We start from the raw sequence: 17,521 nt of genomic DNA, 5'->3' as shown, positions 1-17,521 counted from the left end.
AACAAGTGACAGCAATACCGAGTGTAATATGCTGTTGAAGGAACAACACTCAAACAGCCAAAGAAACAAACCAACCATACAAAGTGCAACTAGGAGAACTTAAAACAGCTAACCCCAGGCTAGACAGAACACAGCCTGTGTTGGTCGAGACCGAAACACAGTTAGACAGTGGGCAGGGAAGAAGGGGAGAGGTGCAGTCTAAAGAGGTGAGTCTTCAGTCTGCACTTGAAGATGGTCAGGGAGTCAGCAGTTCTGACCTCAATGGGAAGGTCATTCCACCAACGGGGGACCAGGACAGACAGCAGTCTTGAGCAGGCTGGCAGGAGTGGAGAGGAGGAGGGGTGAGGCGACCAGTAGTTGATCAGACTCTGGAGGTATGCTGGACCTCACCCCTTGAGAACCTGGTAAGCTAGCACCAATGTATTAAACTTGATGGGAGCTGTGGTGGCTAGCCAGTGCAGGTCAGCAATCAGAGGGGTGGCATGGGAAGAATGAAGGAGGTTCTAGGCCAGGTGAGCTCCAGCATTCTGGATGAGCTGCAGGGGTCTGATGGCAGAAGCTGGAAGGCCTGCAAGGGGAGAGTTGCAGTCGTCCAAGCAGGAGAGGATCAGCACTTGGACCAGTTATCACTTATGTTAGAGCAGCTTCACCATATCAACAATGGCACTATTACCCAGTGCAAATTAACTCATGCACTGGCTCATGTTTATTCAACCCATGACCAAATATAGTGCCACATTAATTAGCAAATATCAAATTGCAGACAATGTTGATAACTTACTGAGATCTGGTCTCAAGGCAAAAATATGAGAACTTTTGAATTTTACCAGGAAGGGAAGGTGCTGTTCATTGGGCTTAATTTTACACACTGAAGTTAAAACAATTAAATAAATAAATGAATGAATGAATGAATGAATGAATGAATGAATGAGGGTGTACTGAAACTGAAGTGGTGGCACGATGGTGTAGTGGTTAGCACTGTCGCCTCACAGCAAGAAGGTTCTGGGTTCAATCCCAGTGGCCAACAAGGGCCTTTCTGTGTGGAGTTTGCATGTTCTGCCCGTGTCTGCATGGGTTTCCTCCGGGTGCTCTGGTTTCCCCCACAGTCCAAAGACATGCAGGTTAGGATAATTGGTGGCTCTAAATTGACCATAGCTGTGAATGTGAGTGTGAAGAATTGTGTGTTTCTATGTGTCAGCCCTGCGATGAGCTGGTGACTTGTCCAGGGTGTACCCTGTCTCTCATCCATAGTCAGCTGGGATAGGCTCCAGATTGTCTGCGACCCTGTAGAACAGGATAAGTGGCTACATATAATGGATGGATGGATGAAATTGAAGTTCATGGTTTGTTCATGCTAACTAGTGTGATATATATATATATATATATATATATATTTTTTTTTTTTTTAAGTTCAGGGAACTTAATGTAAAGCATTACCCTTCATCATAGTTGCTTATAATAGATGTTAAATGCTCATTTTCCAATTCTATACTTTCATAATTCTTGCAGTTTTGATGATTTCGAAGTTCTACATGCATGTGCGAGCATAATTTCATGGATGACTCTGTGAATAGTGATATCATTATCACCATCTACAATCCATACAGTACTGTATATCAGACAATATGGCTTCATTTGAAGTATAAATCTTTTATAATTTGCATTAATTTATGCTGTTTAAATGAAGGCAATCTTTAGGAACTGGTTAAATTGTATTGATCTTTCTGTAGTAATTTGTTAGCCATTATTATATTGATTGAAAAAAATAGTCTTTCGTATTATTTGTTTAGTTTTCTCTTTTGTCTTATTGTCTGTCTGTCTGTTTATAATAATACAACAGTGCTGAAAATAAGAGAAGAACCAAATATGTGCAGAAGACCCAGAACCCTGAGTGGAACCAAACGGTCATCTATAAAAACATTCACCTCGAGCAGGTAAATATTAAGATAGGGTTTCTTGGAGAAGGTACATTCTGACTACACGACTGTCAAGTTTTGTATTACAGTTTCCTCTTTTATTTACTCTTGGGAAAGGTGTTTATGAAGACATTTTCCATCAAGATAATTGGAAAGAGAATGACTCAGATCCAAATAAAATGTGTGTGTGCATGCGCACACACACACACACACACACACACCTCAGAGTTTTGCTGAAAGCTGACAAGTGTGATGACAGTGAGGCCTTATTTAGTATTATTTGGTAATGCTTGTTGGTTAAAAACACTGCAGGTCTACATTTGTCTGACTTGATGAGGGTGGCAGAGACACAGGTTAATCAATAATTTATTATAAATCAGACAAGGTCAAGACAGATAATCCATATTATCCTATCCACATTCACTGGATATTAGCAATCCCATGCTCTGATTGGCTACTCTACTACAAGGCTATCAGTTCATATACCATGAGTACAGAAAAGCAAAATGGCGGAGCATGTTGCTGAACCAACCGAGGATGAAATAAAAACTCTATTTGGAAAAAAAGCCCAAAAATTGTTATCAGTTATTTAAAAGAAACAAAAATAGCTGAAATAATATAGTGGGGGGGGTTCCCCCAATATCTCCTGTTCTACACTCCAGCCCAGTCGGTGGCAGTAATGCTCCTCTAAGTTGGTTTGCCAACCACAAAAACTCTAAAGAAGAAGAAAAAAATAAAAAATAAATTAAAAAAGCACCAAAATATGGAATAAGGAGTTGTACCCCATCAGACTGTACAACTCCTCTCTGGGGGAGGAGGGGTAACAGGAGGACAGAGGACGGGAAGGAGCAGTAGCCTAGCCTGACAATAAGCAATACCAGACAATGTGCAATATCTTTCCTGCTTCCCCCCCCCCCACACACACACACACCCTAACCCCACTTCTCCCCCTTTCCCCCTCCCTCTCTTCCCCATATCTTATTCTGTTATATTTGTATATGTAAATACTTAATTTATTTTAATTTATCTAAAAGTTTTTTCTCTATTTCTTTTCTCTGTTTATCTGTAATGATGCTGCTGGAATCTTAATTTCCCTGAGGGAACCCTCCCAAAGGGCTCAATAAAGTTTTATCTAATCTAATCTAATCTATCTAATAAAAGTATTTGATGGTGAGAACATATCTTTTTTTTTTTTAATTTTCAAGACTTATAGCATTTTCACAAATTGCTCCTGCCATTTCACCAATTTGTTTTCATTCTCAGTGGAAATGGGTTTGTCAGACGTTTTGTATAAAGTTTTTATTGATTGAATCTGCAAAAAATAAAAATGCTCTGTTTATCAAAATCCAGTGAATGTGGATAGAATAAAACAGTTATTCCACTCAATTTCAATTTTACATGGCTTATAGCCAACTTGGTGCCACACGCCCTGTTGGCTATCAGCTCATGTACAACTTGATTTCATGGAATAACTGTTAAATGACAGGAACACATTGAAGTAATATACAAAACCATGATCTAAAACACAGTGTCAACACAAAGGGGATATCCAAAAGGCAAAAGAACTTGAGAAAACAGATCGAATGTTTATATGCTGGAGACTGATACTGACAAAAAGGCTTAGAAATGTAGCGAGCACAAAAAAATAAATTCTGAATTTAGTCTAAGAATTTGCTCCTGCTTGGTTTGAGTTTTGCTGTTTACGGCTGCGTTGCTTGTGGGTGGCACGGTGGTGTAGTGGTTAGTACGGTTGCCTCACAGCAAGAAGGTTCCGGGTTCGATCCCAGCGGCCGGCGAGGGCCTTTCTGTGTGGAGTTTGCATGTTCTCCCCATGTCTGCGTGGGTTTCCTCCGGGTGCTCCGGTTTCCCCCACAGTCCAAAGACATGCAGTTAGGTTGACGTGGGGCGGCCTTGGGCTGAGGTGCCCTTGAGCAAGGTACCGAACCCCTGATTGCTCCCCAGGCACTCTAGTGTGGCTACCAACTGCTTTGGGTGTGTTTGCGTGTGTTCACTGTTTCAGATGGGTTAAATGCAGAGGATGAATTTCACTATGCTTGAAGTGTGCATGTGACAAATAAAGGTTTCTTCTTGTACAGTTGAATATTTCTGTGAGATATCAATGTGAGAAAGGTGACTGGGAGAGGTGTAAGCCGTATGACTAATGTGTGATTTGTTGAACTTTCAGCTGAAGAGAAAAACCCTTGAGGTGACAGTATGGGACTATGCCAAATATTCATCCAATGATTTCTTGGGAGAAGTGAGTGTTGCTTGTTAACATCCTGAGTTGGTGTGTCAAAACACCTTTGGCAGTGTGAGAATTGAATATTTGCACATTTCTCTCAGACAAGTTCAAAGTCTTAGGACTTCCAATCATGGCAAAAAAAAAAAAAAAAAAAGTTCATAAATTTAAGGAAATGAAAATGGCTATAACTAAGTTTATAATACTACTACTACTACTAATAATAATAATAATAATAAGTAGGATAAATAATTCCAAACAAACTGCTTTGCACTCTATGCTAAGAAATTGTGCCTTATGTGTTGCAGGTGCTTATAGATCTGTCTAACACTGCTCAGTTGGACAACATGCCTCGCTGGCACCCTCTAAAGGAACAAAGTGAAAGCATCCACCATGGTAGAGGACATCCACCACACGGAGGAGGCGGAGGATCAGGTGGCCAAGGAGGCCAAGGAAGCCATGGAGGTCAGGGAGGCCCCGGAGGGCCAGGTGGAACTGGGGGCACAGGAGGGCACCCGAGCAGCGAACAATCCCCCAAAACCTCTGTCATCAAGAGCAGAAGTCATGGCATCTTCCCTGACCCTGCTAAAGGTAGTCTACTTTGAGTCCACATCTCTATAACACTGTGTTCTTTGGTGAATTAGTAGGAACATAATATAAAAGATAAACTATTTATGCCTTTAGATACTCAGGTCCCCACTATTGAGAAATCCCATAGTAGCCCAGGCAGCTCAAAATCCTCGTCTGAGAGTCATCTGCGTTCACATGGCCCCTCTCGCAGTCAGAGCAAGAGCAGTGTTACTCAGGCTCACCTTGAGGATGCTGGGAACGCTATTGCTGCTGCCGAGGCCGCAGTAGAGCAAGCCCGCCTCCAGCCAAGTAACCTTTCCCTTTACACATGAGTGCACAGTTTATCTCTCTGTCTTTCCTCATGTTCTCTCACCCTCCTTGTCTTTCTGTTCCTGTTCTTCATGTCATACCTGCATGTATAAGGCCCTGGTTACACTATTGGTCCCACTCCAAAAAATGTCATGTCTAAGCTCCTATTGGATCATGTTAGATATTTATCACCAAAAGCACAACATGTCCTAATAGTGTTCATATACTGTAGGACTAGCTTGGGTAGCATCATGATTTTTTTCTGATCTATTTCCAGGTGACCACAGTCACCCAAAGCCTCCCATTTAGCCATATGCCATGTTGCATGCAGATATAGGACCAGATAGGAACTGTTGGGGGAAGCCATTCAAAATGCTCTCTGAGAAGGCTGAGTCGAACATATAGAGGTATAATACACAGACTTCTGAAACACTGAGAATTTTAAGATGTGCCATTTGGCCAAAGTTCATTCGACTATTTTCTGTAAACATTTATGTCACATAGGGAATTTCAATTGCCTCTGGAACCAGTGTTCTGATTCTGCTGAAATTTTCAAGTTTTGCCACAAAGAAAGTGTGTTTACCTTGCATGGATCATTGACAAGCCGAGGTAAATTGAATTTTAGAGACACTGAGTTTATACCACCTTCTTATTTGAAGCAGAAGAGCCTTCTTGTTGCTTCATTCAGATGCCTGAATAATGCACACTCAGTCCCATTAAGCTCTTACTCCCTGTGATTTGTTAATTTTAGAGTATTAGGAAATCAAAAAGTATACTGTAGTACTGGACACGTACAAGGATATTTTAATTTTACCCCTTGGGCAACATAATTGGGATCAATAGCATGACCAGGGCCAAAATTCATTTCACTTTTATTATTGACTCTTTTTTTCTTTTTCATTTAAAATCCCTAACCAGACAAATATCAATCAAATGTCTATGGTGGATATAAAAAAAAATTAAAAATACAGTGCCTTGCATAAGTATTCACCCCCTTGAACTTCACCAACATTTGTACTGTTTCAACATGGAATAGAAATTGACTTAATTAGGATCATATGCCATGAATCTCTGCAATATAGCCCTTAATCTTGAAACCAGAGGACCGATGCAGCTTGTGAAATTATTTACAAACAAAATAAAAAATGTAAATGCATAAAGTCTGAACTCAGTAGGCTATAAATACACCTGTTCTTGGAAGGCCCCACATTTGATAGAGGATATACTGCACCGAAACAAACAATATCATGAAGATCAAGCAGCAATCAGAAAAAAGGTCCATGACAAAGTTGTGAAAAAAAGTATCAAGGATTGGTTGTCATGAAAATATATACACCAAACTTTAAACATCCTGCAGAGAATCATTGACTCCATTATGGAAAATGGAAAGAATATGGTATGAAAACTTTGTCTGCTGTTCACCAAAAGGCAATTACTGAGTAAGGAATACATGGTACCAGGCATTACTCTATGGAGATGAATACTTACAAAAGGACAAATGTCTACTGAACCTTTGTGCTTCAGTGGGAAAAAAATTGAAAAAAAAAAAAAGAGTTGAAAAAATTTGAGAAGATTTGAAAAAAAAATTAAGAAATTTTTAAAAAAGAAAAAAATGAAAAAAGAAAATACTGATTTTTTTAAATGAACAAAATTGAAAAATAATTGGAAAAAAGAAAAATAATTTTAAAAAAGACAATTTTGAAAAAAAATTAAAAAAGAAAAAAAGAAAAAAAAATTAAACAATAATAAAAATTGCACCATAAAATACTAAAATTGCAATTAAGTCCAATTCAGTTTCAAGTTGTAGCACTACAAGATGTAAAAGTTCAAGTAATGGGAATACTTGTACCTTGCTCTGTATTTAACCTTTACTTAAGAAAAAAAAAAAAAATCAATGTTCTACAAAATATAGTATGCAAAGGGAAATAATGCAGCACAATACCAATTGTTATTTAAAGATAAAATTATGTTTAAAATTATTAAACTTAATTTCTATTTAAATTAATTGTTCAATCCATGACGTTGAAATGCTCTATAAGAAATTTCATTTAAAAAACATGTAAGGTTTCAGCTTTTTAAATTAAAATTTAAGTCAATCTCTCCCACTTCACATAAAAAAAAAAAAAAAATGCCAGTGAGTCAACCATAAAAGCCTTTAATTCCTCATAAAGATGAACTCCCCAGATACTCAGATTTCCAGATAATAAACTAACTACAGATTAGGGACATGTGATCATTTGTTCCCTGTAGAAGTATTCTCTTTAATCCTACAAACATCATTAATATTAAAATGACCAGTATTCGAAAGTAGCCATTTGCAACATAGCGTATTTTCAGCATGCTTTAGAAACTCCATGTACAGTTTTGTGACAGAGCATGCCAGCTCCTCTCTTCTGCATTATTTCATGCTGATCACATCTTTACCTAGACTGAACCCATATTTTTGTTATCATGATTGTGGTGTGCAAAAGTCACAAGCTGGTTTCATGTGCGAGTAACCACAGTCTCTGTGGAAAATCTGACTCCACCAGCCCATGTGTGCTCATCTGTCATATCAGTAGACCATCAAGGGAAGAGCACTAGTGAGGAGGTGAGGCATGTGACTCCTCTGTAGCCCACAAAAAATCAACAAGAAATATTAAAACTGAATTTATTGGTCATGTAAAAATCCTATATATAAATATAATCAGTTATAAAACCTTAACCTAATGAACTGATTTTAAAACCCAACTTGCCATTGGTATTGATAGCTAAAAGAAAATAACCCTTAGTTGTATTTTGGTTCGTAACCCTGTCATACAGTCCTTTTTCCATCCTTTGTCCCATTGCATTATTTTTATAATGAATGACTTCATTAATTACATCCGGAGCTTTGCTAATTAATATTTCTGTGTCTTTCTCTGCATTACACTCCCTCTCTTCTTCATTTCCTCTCACTCTATCTTCAAATTTGCAGACAGAGTAGGACACATACTGAATGACGGAGATGGGTACACCCTGGACAGTGAAGATGGCACAGGCACCAATGCAGTGGACAGTGCTATCTTTCAGGTGCCTCAGCTGTGAGTGCACTCTTTCAACTTGTTCTTGCTCAGTTTATTATGCATTTGCATAGGAGATGTGTTACATGTGTATTAGCACAGTTGGACAAATCATAAATTTCTCAGCCAGCCCCCTGGTGAAGTCAAACCTCCAGTGTCCCATCTACTGTTTGCCCAAAAACCTAACTGACAAGGCTAAAATATGCTAGCTAAAGTAAAGTAATGCAATAATGTATAGCAAGCAAGGTTGCTAGTTAAGTGCATTAATACAGACAAAGTGCCACAGTTTCTGTCCTCAATTAATGCAGTTTCTAATGTAGTACATCATCTTTGTGGCCTCAACAAAACATCAGCACTATTTTAGTTATGATGTGTGGTGTTCCCTTATATCAGTGTGAAAAAGCTATTATTCAAGTCTGGCTAGCATCTTTATATTCTCTTGATATGGTTAACTGCATATCTGGCTTTGTATTTTATTCCCCTCTCTTTTGTGAGCGGTTCTGCATACCTGCATGTTCCTGATTCAGAAACGATTTGTCTGGCTCTAGTGTATGCTAATTAATGTGCCTGTTAAACATCTTTCCACAACCATCTGCAGTGGATATATATATATATATATATATATATATATATATATATATATATATATATATATATATATATATATATAAAAAGGCTACACACCCCTGTTAAAATGGCAGGGTTTTGAGAAGTAAAACAAAATATTATACCAAGATAAATCATATCAGATTTTTTTTTCTCCAACAACAAAATACAAGTGAAAAACAAATAGACACATTTTAGAGGGAAAAAACAAAAGTTAAAAATTTACAATAACCTGGTTGCATAAGTGTGCACATTGCTTTACCCTTTTTTTAGTGGGACACATGGAGCACGAGTTGGCCTAGTGGTTAGCATGCCCACCTCTTGATTGGGAGATTGGAAGTTCTACTCATGGTCAGGTCATACCAAAGACCATCATAAAAATGGTACCTACTGCCATCTGGTAAGGCACACTGCAATACAGATGTGAGTAGGGAGTCAAACTCTCGCGGTTACCAGAGAACCAGGCCCCCACTGTAACCCTAGCTGTATAGGTGAGAAGCCAAGGGCTATCGAAACAGAGATCAGCACTGCCCAATGTGCCTTAAGGGCCTGGGTAGTACTGGGTCAGGAGACTGCCTGGGAAGACCAGGTCCTGGCATGGAAAGGACTTTGACTTTGATCTGAATGGGACATGTGACTGTGCTCAGTTTTGAGCTGAAGCCATGGTCTGCAAAGAGCTTGCAAAGCATGTACAGAATATTTCTGTAGAAATGTATAGTTCAGGGAAGCATTAGGCTACAAAAGAAATTCCAAAACATCAGATGTACCACAGAATACTGTTAAGGCCATTATTGGCATATGGAGAAAATGGCGCACTGCAATGACATTACAAAGAACAAGATATCCTTCGAAAACTGACCAAAAGACAAGGAATATCTGGCAAGTACTGGTCACTCCCTGCATGTAACATAAAGCTCTCATATTCTACACTTATCTGGGTTATGTGGTGGGGTGGCTAGATGGAAGTCCTTTCTTCTGAAAAACATTCAAGCCCACTTAAATTTTGCCAAAATGTGGCAAAATGTGTTATGGTTTGATGAGACCAAGGTAGAACCTTTTGGGGAATAATTCTAAAAGATGTTGGGTTTGGTGTAAACAAATGCAAGCCAGCAAGACAACACATCATGCGTGGTGAAGCATGGTGGTGGCAGTATAACGATATCGGTCGACTTCTTTTCAGCTGTGACAAGGGCTCTAGTCGAGTTAGAATCAATTAGCTTTCTCAGGAAATTAGCTTGTCTCAGTTAGCCATGCTACTAATTTCTCCGTCCCTTATTAAGTACAGTTTATTCCTAATGGCAGTGATGCTAAATGTATGTTTGTTTCACAACACACTTATTCAATTCCCTTTCCTCATCTTATATTTGAACGTCTCGTTCTTTTGTGGCCTGTTTTTGGACTGTTACGCTTAATCCTCTGTAAATCTTGTAGCAAACTAGAAGGCACTTGGTAGAGTGCATAACTCCGCCAAGCCACATTGTGATGGTGTGCCCGTCACTACGGTTGAGTATGTGCTCTGACTGCCATACCAAAGAGCCTGGCTCTTTGGTGTTGTAGTCAGGGTGCAGGTTTGGCACCCCATGGACCTGGGTTCAAGGCTGGGTGGGGTAACTGGTCTCTCCCTTCACTATAGTTGGTGTCAGAAGTGGGATGGCTTGCCATGAGGCCATTGGCGGTGTGCCCTGTGTGTAAGCCATTCGAGGGACCCCCAGGATAGGTGACCCCTGTGCAAAGGACCCCAGAGATGGGTGAAGCACGAATGTGTGGGGCACCTTGGCATGGGAGAAGTATGGCTGGGGGATGCGTGAGGGATGTCTGTGTGCATGAAGCTCACAGGTGCGCGTCCCAAAGAGGAGGGCAGTGTGACGGAGTGCCCATCACTACGGTTGAGTATGTGCTCTGACTGCTATGCCAAAGAGCCTGGCTCTTTGCCGTTGTGGTCAGGGTGCAGGTTTGGCACCCCGTAGACCTGGGTTCAAGTTGGGGTGGGGTGACTGCTCTCTCCCTTCGCTACACACATACTCAGATTTGCATCAAAATCTAATCAATTGTTCCTTGGCCCATGGCCCACCTTTCCTCAACATTGTATCAAAATCCATTCGCTACTTTTTTGAGTTATGCTATGAACAGTCAAGAAAACTCCTGACTTCGTATACATATCTGGATTTGCATCAAAATCCAATCATGTGTTCCTTGGCCCATGGCACCTTTCCTCCAAATTTCATCAATATCTGGTGACTACTTTTTGAGTTGTGTTGGGAACAGACAAACAAGCAAGCAAATAAACTGGGGTGAAAACATAACCTCCTCCAACAAAGTTGGCAGAGGGAAAAATGTAGTACTTTAGCCAAATAGCACATCAGTAAACCCCTGGTTAAACAACAACAATTTTTACATAATTGTTACTTAACATGAATTAAGTAACAATTTGCAAATTTGTTGCAGAATAATATAACACAAGATTATGATAGATATTTTGACATGCATGAATATATCATGTGTTGATTAATGAAAAGAGAAGAGGAAGCGAGTATGAGTAATTTAACAACCCTCTTAGTGGTTATACTGTATGTCTCTTCTTCAAAAGTCTGTATTGGCAGCAAGCACTCGAGTTTGTATGTTCTAAAACGTTCAGATATTCATCGAAAATGATAAAATGACCAGCAAATTATATTAACAGACTGATGTTTCTTTGTCTACCAGGAAGACGATTCCTAATGGTTTGGATCTGAGAGGCTCAGACTCTCTGAAGAATCTACATGACTCTGAAAGTAAGTTTATTCTCAATCTGTCATTATGAAACAATGACCACTTGTGTTTAAAACAAGCATTTATTATGTGAAATTGACAGTGTGAGCTATTGTTTGAGGATAAGATTAATTTTTGTCTTTTTACTGTTATTTTTAAGGCATTGATGGTGAATTTAGGAAATACTAGTCTAGTTTTAGATAGCAAATGTTTTAATGAATCAACAGTGTCTAAGAAGCATTAGTATAAATACACAGGTGATTACAGAAAATCATGTGTGCTGATTGGTAGAGAAATTTAGACTATTTCTCGATAATCACCTCAAATGACTCGGCAAAATGCACTGCAAAAAATGATTTCTTGTTGAGAGAAAATATCTTTAATATGGGTGAATTTATCTATTATTTCTTATTAGAAGTTTACTACAACTCAAATATAAGATTATTTAGTTTACTTTGAGACGCTTTTACTAATTTCAAGCCTTAAATTTTCTTATTCTATTGGCAGATAATTTTGCTTCTTTCTAAAATTGATTGCTTAAAATGAGCAAAATTATCTGCCAATAGAATAAGAAAATCTAAGGCTTGAAATTAGTAAAAGCGTCTCAAAGTAAACTAAATAATCTTACATTTGAGTTCTAGTAAACTTCTAATAAGAAATAATAGATAAATTCACCCATATTAAAGATATTTTCTCTCAACAAGAGATCATTTTTTGCAGTGTGGCAGCCAATTGCTTTGTCGCCGTAAGTGAAGAAGAATTACAAATGATGAGAGAAAATGCTGTTCCTAAAAGTACTACAGATGCTATGAAGTTTGGTCTAAAACTATTCAAAAGTAAGGTGGAATTGTGATTTATTTTATCCATTTCAAAATAAAGTATTTTATGTGAGTTGGCATTGATAAATGAATAAAAGTCTGCACCGCGCCGTTATTACATTTGCATGCAGCTTTTGAAGTTTGAGATAAATTATTTTTGAATACGATTTTTTTAAATAATCACCTGTGTATTTATAACGGCCGGCACGGTGGTGTAGTGGTTAGCACTGTCACCTCACAGCAAGAAGGTCCTGGGTTCAAACCCAGTGGCTGACGAGGGCCTTTCTGTGCGGAGTTTGCATGTTCTCCCTGTGTCCGCGTCGGTTTCCTCCGGGTGCTCCAGTTTCCCCCACAGTCCAAAGACATGCAGGTTAGGTTAACTGGTGACTCTAAATTGACCGTAGGTGTGAATGTGAGTGTGAATGGTTGTCTGTGTCTATGTGTCAGCCCTGTGATGATCTGGCGACTTGTCCAGGGTGTACCCCGCCTTTCGCCCGTAGTCAGCTGGGATAGGCTCCAGCTTGCCTGTGACCCTGTAGGACAGGATAAGCAGCTACAGATAATGGATGGATGTATTTATACCCAAACAATTATCCACCTCAGGCTTGGTGAATATCAGTGAAAAATAACCTTGACTTCGTCTTGATTATTATTCGCTGATATTCACTTCACCTTCAGCAAATAATTGTTAAGTATATAGATTTTGTTGTTGTTGTTGTTGTTGTTTTGAGATTCTTCATCCAGGGAGACTTTGAGTGACAGACTTCTCAGAATGTGCCAAAGTTACGATCTTATTTCTAATCAGTTCTATCATTGGATGTAACAGACGGTTTCAGCAAAGGCACCTTTTGAGGTTCATTAATAGTATTGGCATGCTCCCGAGGTTAAATTAGCACCTCTAAAAGCTGTTTATGAGGTTGGGATCCTGTTGAGCTAACAGATATGGTAGTCTGGCATATCCATTCTACTGTGTCACTGCTCTACTCTTCTGAATTATTCATCAGAGAATCAGAGAAGGTGTGTGTGTGTGTGTGTGTGTGTGTGTGTGTGTGTGTGTGTGTGTGTGTGTGTGTGTGTGTGTGTGTGTGTGTGTGTGAAAGAGGGAGAGGGAGAGAAAGAGCATCTCAAGAGAGACAGAAAGGAGACAGGCTCCAGTCTGGCAGGAAGTAGTCTGCAACCTTGCTTTAAAACCGATGAAAGAAATCTCTTGACTGCTTAAGATAAAGTTGTTTTTAAGGTTTTTGATCTTGACTCAAGATTAAATTTTTTTTATTTGCAGTAATCTATTCTGCAAATCAAAGAAGACATTAAATTGTTTTAAAGTCAATAGTGTTAAATGTAATGTCCCTGTGTGCACTCACTGTACATCGCTCTGGATAAGAGCGTCTGCTAAATGCCATGTAATGTAATGTAATGGTAAATATAAGGTTTAATTTATCACTCTGTGCTTTCTGTGTTGAGGTATACATGATGGGTGTGGTTTAAATTAAATATTCAAAGCAGGTCCAGTAGAGGTCACTGAATGTTTAGGTTTATTTCTTATATACAGTATATTAGGTTCATAGTGTTCAATGGTGTTAATTAAAAAATAATAAGTTGTTATGTAATTATTGGTATTAAAAATGTGTTGAATACTATGAATACTCTGTCGCAGTGTTTTGCAACTACTGGACCATGGCCCACTGAAGCCATCTAGTGGGCTGTGAATTTTTTTCAAGTTGAAGTTAATTTTTTACTCGTAGTAGGGTACAATTGCTGGGATGCATCTGACGTCACATCCGCCTCATTAAACTATGGTCACACTGCAGCTCGCAATGCTTTGCGATGGGTTATCAGTGAAAATGAGGCATTTTGGTGGCGATATACACGTGAGCTAAAAGTTGTGGTCTACGGGCGATTGCTCTAAGACAACGAGGGAGGCTCAGCCTCCTCTAAAAATGACGAACATCGTGTAGGATGAATTGCGCTAGGCTTATGTTATAGCCGACCTTATAACATTGCTATTTCAGATCCAGAATCATAGAAATATATGTGCTCAACCCACTACAGTGCGAAATCATTCCCTTATAACTTTAATGTGTGCGTGAGTTTTTCCCCCTCGTGACAGCGCGATGCAGCACAGCCTCAGTGGACTTCAATGGCATTTGGGAGCTATGCGCTTTTCAATCTCAAAATGCAAGACGATTATTGGACAAATACTGTGAAAACGCCCGCCCACGGAGTCTCACGGACTCCCAGCCTCAGTGGATTTCAATGGCATTTGGGAGCTATGCACTTTTCAATCTCAAAATGCAAGACGGTTATTGGACAAATACTGCGAAAATGCCCGCCTACGGACTCCCAGCCTCACATGGGAGGGACATGGCAGTTTCCACGAGGAGACTGGTGATTGGTGAAAGCAGCCGGATATTTTCTTTGATTGACAGCTCGTTTCAAATATAGACAGGCAGCGGTGAATCTTAGTTCAGTCCCATGCGGATTCGCAAGTGCTGTGGTGTATTGTAAGAGATCAGCTTACATTTCGATTTCATTCATTACATACGGTTTCTACCAGCCTTTTTAGTTTGTATATATTTTCATTGTAAATAAAGTGTAAATATAGTGTTGTCAAGTTTGCTATCTTAGTTCCAGAAATTTCGTTTATTTGAGTGACTGAACTTGAACTTGAGGGGGCTAGTCAGCTAGCAAGAAAGCTGCGCACGGATGCCAAGCATTGCTGATTTAATTTTGGCGAAGCCATTTGCCAGTCTTCCTTTCGAGGAAAAAATTAAAATTAAAGAGCAGGGTAGACCAACGCCTCAAATTGACTTGGTGAAAAAGGTAGGGAATAATACTCGTTCCTTTCAGCTCTCCTGGTACGAGAAAGTGAATTGGCTAACAGCAAGTGACCCACATCAACAAGAGTAAATAGGCTACTTTAGTAATATGTCATGGATGGACCAAAAATATAGAATTTATTTAAAATGTTTATGCTGAGTATATTATATTGGGGGCGGCACGGTGGTGTAGTGGTTAGCACTGTCGCCTCACAGCAAGAAGGTCCTGGGTTCGAGCCCCGGGGCCGGCGAGGGCCTTTCTGTGTGGAGTTTGCATGTTCTCCCCGTGTCCGCGTGGGTTTCCTCCGGGTGCTCCGGTTTCCCCCACAGTCCAAAGACATGCAGGTTAGGTTAACTGGTGACTCTAAATTGACCGTAGGTGTGAATGTGAGTGTGAATGGTTGTCTGTGTCTATGTGTCAGCCCTGTGATGACCTGGCGACTTGTCCAGGGTGTACCCCGCCTTTCGCCCGTAGTCAGCTGGGATAGGCTCCAGCTTGCCTGCGACCCTGTAGAAGGATAAAGCGGCTAGAGATAATGAGATGAGATGAGATGAGATATTATATTGGAATATATATTTTTCTGGATATGATTTAAACACAGCTACAATTTGGAAAACATTTTTAAACAAAAACACAGCCGAGAACATTTCACACTACAGACCTGGATTAAAAGTGAAGGGTTATCAAAATTGTCAATAAAACATTTCTTAGTCAAAATAAGTAAAATATAGGGAAAGTGTCATTGAATGAAATGTGTGGCACCCAGCTCTACTGCTGAGGTTCCTGACAAAGAGCTGCTTTCAATAATGATCAATTTTTAAACAACATGCCACAATTTTAAAATATAAAATGTTAAAATATACCCCTCCCCCCAACACCACCATCATGTGTATTGGACAGTAGGGTAATGGGCCAAAAGAACCTGTTATTTCACAGTTTGTGACGCTGCCAACAATCAGCCAGATCAGAGGCAAGAGTATGGGCAAAATTGATGTTTTTTCTTTTAAAATCTGGAAATATCGTAACCGACCAGCCTCCCCTGTTTGAAAGACTACCAGCCGCCACTGTTGTGGTCACACAGTAGGTGAACACTTGACTGTCACATCTTTGCATGCTTGAGTCTGGTGCAGCTCGAGCAGCCACGCATGTGCTCACGGAGCATGTTGTGTGCACGCTTGGGACCCCATCGCTATGGGAAACACCTGATACTGATTTGAGCGCAATCAGCAGATACGGACACTGTTTTCACAGAGGCTTTGCAAAGCATTATCACTGTCATGTTTGTTTCTAGCCATGTTTTTCTAGCCACATTATTTAAATATTTTTGCTTTCTGTTTTGCTTTTGTAAATATCACGCCTGCTAATAAACACTCTTCCTGCATTTAGATCCATCTACCGCCATCTATCTTGTAGTGTCCTGATCCCCAGATCTTTAACCCAGCCACATATAAAAAGTTGTATGCCTCCATACTCTTTCAGGTTTTCATCTGTTTGTCCGTGTAGAACGATGTCTACAGCACCAGGTAGTTTGAGATGTTGGGGAACTCAATGGATGGATAATTTTCCAACTTGTAGGCAAAATCCTTCTTTGTTAGCGTGTAAGGATCTAATCCCATTGAGTGGTTTCTATATCCACTTCTTTTGAGTGGACTTCTTGGTTTTAATAACTTGCTTTTTTGCTGTACACAAACATGGCAATAAGTTCTTGTGTTAATGGACCAGACTCCATTTTTGGATCATTAATCCCTTTTGACTGAGAATGCCCTGCATGCATGGTTTTATGTTGGCTTCTGGCACATCCATACAGTTTTAAATACAATACCTACAATTAAAAAGACTTTGTTTTTATTGCATTTATTTAATTCCTGGACTCCCATCTGTAATAGGGAGTGACATTGCATTCCGTTAATACACTTTACAGTAGATTATTAGATTCTAGTTTTTTAGTTTTAGTTTTCAAATATGTTTATTAGGAAACCAACCAATCACTTAACAGCGAAATTAACAGTCGACAGTTATGTTTCCTTTGTATTTTTTACAGAAGGTGAGAAAAAGTAATCCCTGACAAAAGACTAATGAAAAAAATGTAAACAAGTAAACAAGCAGAGCCCTGCATCAACAAACCAGATGAAACAAAAAGGACAGGACAAAAAGGACAGGACAACCCCCCATCCCCAACCCCCCTTAGGAGTGCATCCAACTAGAGACTCAATCAGATTCTCTTTCGAGATGAGAGACCAAAGGTTGCCAGATTTCATCAAAGTCCCTCAACTTGTCTTTCAAAATAAACCGAATTCTCTCCAAATGTAGGGTTTCTGTCAAAGCAGTCAACCAATGCTTAAATGAGGGGACCTCTCTTTTCCTCCAGTTAAGTAGGATCAGTTTTTTGCTGTTATAAGGCCATATGACAGAAGGCGCTGTTGTGCACTATTTAACTTCCAGAGACCCTCAGATGTT

The 17,521-nt window shown here is 39.5% G+C and overlaps 1 protein-coding gene across 1 annotated transcript in view; it reads left to right on the top strand.

Moving 5' to 3' along the window:
• The window catches only part of pclob (piccolo presynaptic cytomatrix protein b), a 129,597-nt gene that overhangs the window by 103,365 nt on the left and 8,711 nt on the right, over positions 1–17,521 (top strand). Inside the window, exons 28-33 of the mRNA XM_060924348.1 lie at positions 1,841–1,934; positions 4,102–4,173; positions 4,464–4,746; positions 4,840–5,034; positions 7,991–8,096; positions 11,385–11,452. Of these exons, the coding sequence (XP_060780331.1) occupies positions 1,841–1,934; positions 4,102–4,173; positions 4,464–4,746; positions 4,840–5,034; positions 7,991–8,096; positions 11,385–11,452 (818 nt within the window). The remainder of the gene's footprint in view (positions 1–1,840; positions 1,935–4,101; positions 4,174–4,463; positions 4,747–4,839; positions 5,035–7,990; positions 8,097–11,384; positions 11,453–17,521) is intronic.

The sequence above is a fragment of the Neoarius graeffei genome, chromosome 6 (genome assembly GCF_027579695.1).
Source record: "Neoarius graeffei isolate fNeoGra1 chromosome 6, fNeoGra1.pri, whole genome shotgun sequence".
NCBI classification, from domain to species: Eukaryota; Metazoa; Chordata; class Actinopteri; order Siluriformes; family Ariidae; genus Neoarius; species Neoarius graeffei.
This window is presented reverse-complemented; position numbering and strand designations above follow the sequence as displayed.